Consider the following 7,962-nt stretch of genomic DNA (forward strand, 5'->3'; position numbering starts at 1 on the left):
TCACTACTGTGGTGTCACTACTGTGGTGTCACTACTGTCACTACTGTGGTGTCACTACTGTGGTGTCACTACTGTGGTGTCACTATTGACACTACTGTGGTGTCACTACTGTGGTGTCACTACTGTGGTGTCACTACTATGGTGTCACTACTGTGGTGTCACTACTGTGGTGTCACTACTGTGGTGCCACTACTGTCACTACTGTGGTGTCACTACTGTGGTGTCACTACTGTGGTGTCACTACTGTCACTACTGTGGTGTCACTACTGTGGTGTCACTATTGACACTACTGTGGTGTCACTACTGTGGTGTCACTACTGTGGTGTCACTACTGTGGTGTCACTACTGTGGTGTCACTACTGTGGTGTCACTACTGTCACTACTGTGGTGTCACTATTGTGGTGTTACTACTGTGGTGTCACTACTGTGGTGTCACTACTGTGGTGTCACTACTGTGGTGCCACTACTGTCACTACTGTGGTGTCACTACTGTGGTGTCACTACTGTGGTGTCACTACTGTGGTGTCACTACTGTGGTGCCACTACTGTCACTACTGTGGTGTCACTACTGTGGTGTCACTACTGTGGTGTCACTACTGTCACTACTGTGGTGTCACTATTGTGGTGCCACTACTGTGGTGTCACTACTGTAGTGTCACTACTGTGGTGTCACTACTATGGTGTCACTACTGTGGTGTCACTACTGTCACTACTGTGGTGTCACTACTGTGGTGTCACTACTGTGGTGTCACTACTGTCACTACTGTGGTGTCACTACTGTGGTGTCACTACTGTGGTGCCACTACTGTGGTGTCACTACTGTGGTGCCACTACTGTCACTACTGTGGTGCCACTACTGTCACTACTGTCACTACTGTGGTGTCACTACTGTGGTGTCACTACTGTAGTGTCACTACTCTGGTGTCACTACTGTGGTGTCACTACTGTGGTGTCACTACTGTGGTGTCACTACTGTCACTACTGTGGTGTCACTACTGTGGTGTCACTACTGTGGTGCCACTACTGTGGTGTCACTACTGTGGTGTCACTACTGTAGTGTCACTACTGTCACTACTGTCACTACTGTGGTGTCACTACTGTGGTGTCACTACTGTGGTGCCACTACTGTGGTATCACTACTGTGGTGTCACTACTGTGGTGTCACTACTGTCACTACTGTGGTGTCACTACTGTGGTGTCACTACTGTGGTGTCACTACTGTGGTGCAGGACTGCGCAATTAAACACAACGCTGCAATTGGCCGCGATGGTGCCCCACGGGATTTACGCAAAGGCAGGAGGATTGGAGTAGCCTCCGTGCCCATCTCCTGCTTATGCACAACCGGGCCGCACACACGCGCGTGTGTGTGTGTGCGTGTCAATGTGTCTCACAAGGTCCTACAGAACACGCCTATTTCAACAGCACAAGCGTGTGTGTCCGCACCTGTACGTGTCTGTGTCCTTATGCATGTCCCCGTGAGCGTGTGTCCCCGTGAGGTGTGTCTGTACGTGTATGCGAATGCAGTGCGTCTTTGTTCGTATGTGTGCTTGTGCATGCACGCCAGGCCGCTCGTGTACCTGGGCCTCAAGGTGTTTGCGCGCTTCGGGGTTTGCGACTTCCTCGGCTGCTCGGAGGCGACGCTGCGCGCCTGGCTGTCCCTCATCGAGGCCAACTACCACTCGAGCAACTCGTACCACAACTCCACGCACGCCGCAGACGTGCTGCACGCCACCGCATACTTCCTGCGCAAAGAGCGGGTCAAGGTACCCCTAACTACCACTTAACTACCACCTAACTACCACCTAACTACCACTCGAGCAACTCGTACCACAACCCGACGCACGCCGCCGACGTGCTGCATGTCACCGCGTACTTCCTGCGCCCAAGTGGGTGAAGGTGCGCAGGGACATGGAGGCACACGGAGACAAGGAGACGCGCACATGACCCACACACACACGCCAGCACGCGGAGAGATGTGCGTGCATGCAGGTACTCATCACCACCGCCAACATCATCGTCGCCACATTTGGGCCGTTTGTCGGAGGTGCATTGCAGATCGAGGGACGCATCGCATGCTGGTAGTGTGAGATTGCGAGGCCAGGCTGGGGAGGGCGATGGGCCTCCCGTGGCGAGGGTGGGGGAGGCCGTGGGGGGGGGGGGGGGGCGGGGGGGAGCTGCGCTGGGCTGGGTCACAATAACAGGATGCAGCTCTTACGCAGGAGCGACCGTCAGGGCCTCCGCCCCACGGCGGAGGCGCTAGCGACCGCCCCCCACATGCGCAGGAAGTCACCTCATGGCTGTTTCGAGCGGTGTTGCCATGGCGCCGTGATGCCTTCACGCGAGGAGGAGGAGGAGTAGGAGGAGCAGGAGGAGGCTTGGGGGAGGAGGAGGAGGACGTGCGGATGGTGAACTCCCGCGGCGCGGGCGTTCACAAACACGGGCGCGCAGGCGTCACGGCGACAACACGGCTCGCGTCGGCGCCCCCGGGGCCCGCGGGGATTCATCAACAAGCCCGCGTCTTGCTCCTCAAGGCGTCCACAATGAGCAGACAATGAGCCGACAATGGACCGGCTCCCCGTTCCCCCCGAACACTCCCACTAGCCATCTGCACTCTTAACTCTCATTGACACTGATGCGACACATTCCGTGATTGTGTTGGTTTGCATTTTCCTGCGGTTGTGCCTTTGGAGTGCACTGAGCATTTGTATGTCTGTTAACATATTGCTTTGGAAAACAAAACCCTGCAAGCAAGGAGCGTGGGTGAGTTTGCTTCTTTCAGAGTCGCGCTTCGCTGGCACCGAATTCTGCAAGGGGAAGCTTGGGATGCACGTGAGCAGTTGTTGATGCTTCTGTGCGTGTCTACGTGCGCATCCACGTGCGTCTCCCCAGAGCTGCTTGGACCAGGCAGACGAGGTGGCGGCGCTCATCGCGGCCACGGTGCACGACGTGGACCACCCGGGGCGCACCAACTCGTTCCTGTGCAACGCGGGCAGCGAGCTGGCGGTGCTCTACAACGACACGGCCGTGCTGGAGAGCCACCACGCGGCGCTCGCCTTCCAGCTGAGCACGCGCGAACGCGCCGCCAACATCTTCCGCAACATGGACAGGTGACGGCGGCGCCGGGCCAGGCGAGGTGCACGGCGAGGCTCCTCCATCGGATTCACGTTTGGTCTCGTTCTGCGTCCCCGTGGCTCCACGGATGATTGTTGTTGTCGGAGCAGATGTTGGAAGTGCTGCAACTGCTACTGCCGCCTCTTGAAAGAGACGCGGGGCGTGCGAGGAGAGACGCGGGGCGCGTGTGTGTGTGTGGCAGGAGCGAGTTCCGCACGCTGCGCCAGGCCATCATCGACATGGTGCTGGCCACGGAGATGACCAAGCACTTCGAGCACGTCAACAAGTTCGTCAACAGCGTCAACAAGATGGCTGCGGCCGGGGGCACGGGGGACTCGGTGTCCCTGGTGGGTGGGCACGCACGCGCGCACACACGAGCACACGCACACACACGAGCACACGCACACACACGAGCACACGCACACACACGAGCACACGCGCACACACGAGCACGCGCGCACACACGAGCACACGCGCACACACGAGCACGCGCGCACACACGAGCACGCGCGCACACACGAGCACACGCACACACACGAGCACACGCACACACACGAGCACACGCACACACACGAGCACACGCGCACACACGAGCACACGCACACACACGAGCACACGCACACACACGAGCACACGCACACACACGAGCACGCGCGCACACACGAGCACACGCGCACACACGAGCACGCGCGCACACACGAGCACGCGCGCACACACGAGCACACGCGCACACACGAGCACACGCGCACACACGAGCACACGCACACACACGAGCACACGCACACACACGAGCACACGCACACACACGAGCACACGCACACACACGAGCACGCGCGCACACACGAGCACACGCACACACACGAGCACACGCACACACACGAGCACACGCACACACACGAGCACACGCACACACACGAGCACACGCACACACACGAGCACACGCACACACACGAGCACACGCGCACACACGAGCACACGCACACACGAGCCACGCACACACACGAGCACACGCACACACACGAGCACACGCACACACACGAGCACACGCACACACACGAGCACGCGCGCACACACGAGCACACGCACACACACGAGCACACGCACACACACGAGCACACGCACACACACGAGCACGCGCGCACACACGAGCACACGCACACACACGAGCACACGCACACACACGAGCACACGCACACACACGAGCACACGCGCACACACGAGCACACGCACACACACGAGCACACGCGCACACACGAGCACACGCACACACACGAGCACGCGCGCACACACGAGCACACGCGCACACACGAGCACACGCGCACACACGAGCACACGCACACACACGAGCACACGCGCACACACGAGCACACGCACACACACGAGCACGCGCGCACACACGAGCACACGCACACACACGAGCACACGCACACACACGAGCACACGCGCACACACGAGCACACGGTTGTGCGTGCACGAACACGGTGACACACGCACGCACACACGAGCACACGCGTGTGCGTGCACGAACACGGTGACACACGGGCGCACACACGTGTGCACGCACGCGCACACGCGTGTGCAAAGACAAAGGTCCCCGGTATTGACTTTACACGGCACACGAAGGGATGGGAAGCTCGGACCACGCCCGGTCGCCTTTGTCTCCCTAGTGACGATGTTTACACGTCGCACCAGGTACTGATTTGAGGCTGAGTCGACCTAGAGGATGCCCCGGACCGCTTCAGATATTGGTCACCGATGTTGTCCATGAGCGCAGAATCGAACTCGGATCGCCGGATTCGTAGCACAGTGCACCAACCACTGTGCCACTGCTCCCCACACATCACCAGACCACTCACAGACCACGTGGGCACGCTAGAGACTGCACGACGCATTGCCAGGCAAGGGCGCTATTTATGACATTAATATTTAGATTGTTTTCCCAGGAAAGCCTCAATGGGCCTCAATACTCTTTTTCAGGAGGCTCCTGTTTTTCACATCAGGGGGGCGAATTAGACCGTGACTCCAGCACACAATTGCCGACTCTTCTTTGAATTATGTCATGGGATCTTTAACAGCCGCTGTAGAACAGACGGCTTGTAGTCTATACACTCGCATACGGTAAGATGGAACCACGGACCTACGCCGTAAACGACAAACTACGCACCATATACAGTGAAGCAATGTCGTCTGCGCCCCTTCAATTGAGGAGGAGCAGCCAGACTGCACGAACTCGCTCCTGAAGCCCTCGGCGTGGCGAGCGGACCACGGCATGGCATCTCGCTAGTGCACATCGTACTGCCAGGAGCCTCATTCGCAAGGGCGGCCTGGGTCAACGACGCCCGTGAGCCGTGTAGACGCACACGCGCATTGGTGACGCGTGTCCCCCCCCCTCTCCCCCAGAATGGGAGCAGCAGCGAGGATGACTCGGGTGGGGGGCCGGGCCCCCCGAGCACCCCCGAGATGCGCCTCCTCGTCAAGCGCATGCTCATCAAGTGCGCCGACGTGTGCAACCCGTGCCGCCCGCTCGCGCTCTGCGTCGAGTGGGCCGGGCGCATCTCGGAGGAGTACTTCGCACAGGCACGCACGTGCACATACCACCACGTGCACATACCCACGTGCACATACGCACGTCTGTGGAGATGGTGGTGATGATGGTGGTGGTGGTTTTGGTGATGATGGTGATAATGGTGGTGGTGATGATGGTGATAATGGTGGTGGTGATGATGGTGATAATGGTGGTGATTATGGTGGTGGTGGTGGTGATGATTATGGTGTGCCCTGCAGACGGACGAGGAGAAACGGAAGGGGCTGCCTGTGGTGATGCCCGTGTTCGACCGCTGCACGTGCAGCGTCCCCAAGTCCCAGATCTCATTCATCGACTACTTCATCACCGACATGTTCGACGCGTGGGACGGTGAGACACGGGGGGGAGTGGGGGGCGTCGGGGATCGAGGCGTTGCCAACTCGGCGATTGTCACTAAACTTGGTGATTCGTTAGCAATAATCCAGTGACTTTCTGCGACGCGAACATCACGCAGATTCACGGGCAATTCCCGGTGGCGTTCGGGATCCAGCACGAGTTCACTCCGAAACGCCCTGTAAATCCTCTGGCGTGCGTGCATTACCCCGCCCCCCACAGCTTACGCGGAGCTGCCGAACCTCATGCAGCACTTGAGCACCAACTACCGCTACTGGAAAGCGCTGGACGACCGCAAGCTCAAGTCACTGCGCCCCCCGCCCGAGCAGTGAGCCGGGCAGGGAGAGCGGCGTGAGGCAGCGGCCGCGGCCGTGGGGATGCTGAGGCCGCCCAGAGGGGTGGACGCGGCGAGCGTTCCTGGGCGAACGCCGCCGCCGCCGAAGGAAGGACCTGGAGTCACTTGAACAAAGCTCGGCAGGCCCAGGCCGCCCTGAGCTGTGGGCAGCACCTACCTCCGTGACATCTTGGGACTGGGCGGAGTTGGGGAGAGGCGCCTTTGGTTTCCCCACGAGCCCCCCACGGCGAGGAGGAAAAGGAGAGGACCCCCGAGGGCGTCCCCCCGGCCCATGGCCTCCTCTTCCACCACCCCCTCCCCACCGCGTGCCCCCCCCCCCCCCTGCATCGCGGCTTCGGTGGCCTCCCCACCGCGTGGCCTCCCCCTGACACCCGTGGAAAGAGGACGAGGGCCCAAGAGGCCATGGGCTGGAGCCCCCCAATGCGCGTATACTGAGCCCAACTTCTCTATAGACTGGAGCACCCTCCGTTTGGATTGGAGTGCCCCCCCCCCACCCCAGGTCTGCCATAGATGGGACCTTGTGGGCCAGCTTGAAGTGGGGGGGGGGGGGGGGTGGCATGGCACGCACGGGTCCAGGAGAAGGGCTCCTCCGCGTCTTAACTTTCACAGCGAGGGGGTCTCGGGGAGACACGGGGAGACACGGGGGACCCCAGGAAGAAACAAGGGGCATGGGGACCCTGCTGGGCAGACACGGAGACCCTGAGGAGAACCAGGGACCCTGGGGCATAGGGACCCTGCTGGGAAGACACGGAGACGTTGCTGGAGAGACACAGGGACCCTGGGGGACGGGGCTCGTGGGCGTCTCTTTGTACGCACACGGCGCAACACACTGGACTGTAACACGGAATTACGTTGTTGGAGTGTAACGAGATGTTTTGTACACGACGCCCGCGCCGTATTGAAATAAATGATACGAACGCTGTCCGCGGCCCCGTGTGAGTGGCGACACGGGGATCGTCGGGACATCGGTCATTTAAACCAGCAGCAGCAGCCAGTTAGTTATGCCACTAAGTGGCTGCTGCTGCTGCTGCTGGGACACGGGGAACCGTTCGACTTTCCGACCAAGCAGCTTTGTGCATAAAGCTGGCTCGGCTTGTCCTGCACAGCGATTCTCAATATTGATTCAAGTGCTACTGACGGCTGATGAATTGCTGAATGTTGATACCGGTCCAGAGCTTTGCTTGTATTGAACTGGAGCTGCTGAAATGATGCATTCCCAGAGAGGCCATGTGGCTGACAGGATGTTTGAAACGTGCTTTTACATATACATACAGGTGGAGGGATAGATGCAATCATTGGGCCCGAGAACGCATCACCGAGTGGATTATGTGAATTGATGTTCATTGGCCTGATTTAAAAATTGTTACCCATAAAGTAACGTGCCAGAAACATTTTACTTTTAATACGAGTTTATTAGTAGCAAATGCCTGTTTCTCAATATCGACATATGCCCATTTTTCAACTGTGAATCAGGAAACATTTTCAATAGTGAATTCTTACCAGGTCCCCGTGCTATTAAGTGAAGTTGCAAACTCTTATCTACACAACCTCTCCCTGGCTTTTCTACGTGATATGAAGA

General features: G+C 58.8%; 1 protein-coding gene across 1 annotated transcript in view; it reads left to right on the plus strand.

Annotated features, from left to right (window-relative positions):
• The window catches only part of LOC133346802 (high affinity cAMP-specific and IBMX-insensitive 3',5'-cyclic phosphodiesterase 8B-like), a 16,478-nt gene extending 9,173 nt beyond the window's left edge, over window positions 1-7,305 (plus strand). Inside the window, 6 exon segments of the mRNA XM_061558694.1 lie at window positions 1,565-1,763; window positions 2,890-3,107; window positions 3,314-3,458; window positions 5,512-5,688; window positions 5,896-6,025; window positions 6,251-7,305. Of these exon segments, the coding sequence (XP_061414678.1) occupies window positions 1,565-1,763; window positions 2,890-3,107; window positions 3,314-3,458; window positions 5,512-5,688; window positions 5,896-6,025; window positions 6,251-6,360 (979 nt within the window). The 3' untranslated portion in view covers window positions 6,361-7,305.
• Window positions 7,306-7,962: the final 657 nt, after the last annotated feature.

This window comes from Lethenteron reissneri, chromosome 24, assembly GCF_015708825.2.
Source record: "Lethenteron reissneri isolate LAM-NWPU_2019-01 chromosome 24, ASM1570882v1, whole genome shotgun sequence".
NCBI classification, from domain to species: domain Eukaryota; kingdom Metazoa; phylum Chordata; class Hyperoartia; order Petromyzontiformes; family Petromyzontidae; genus Lethenteron; species Lethenteron reissneri.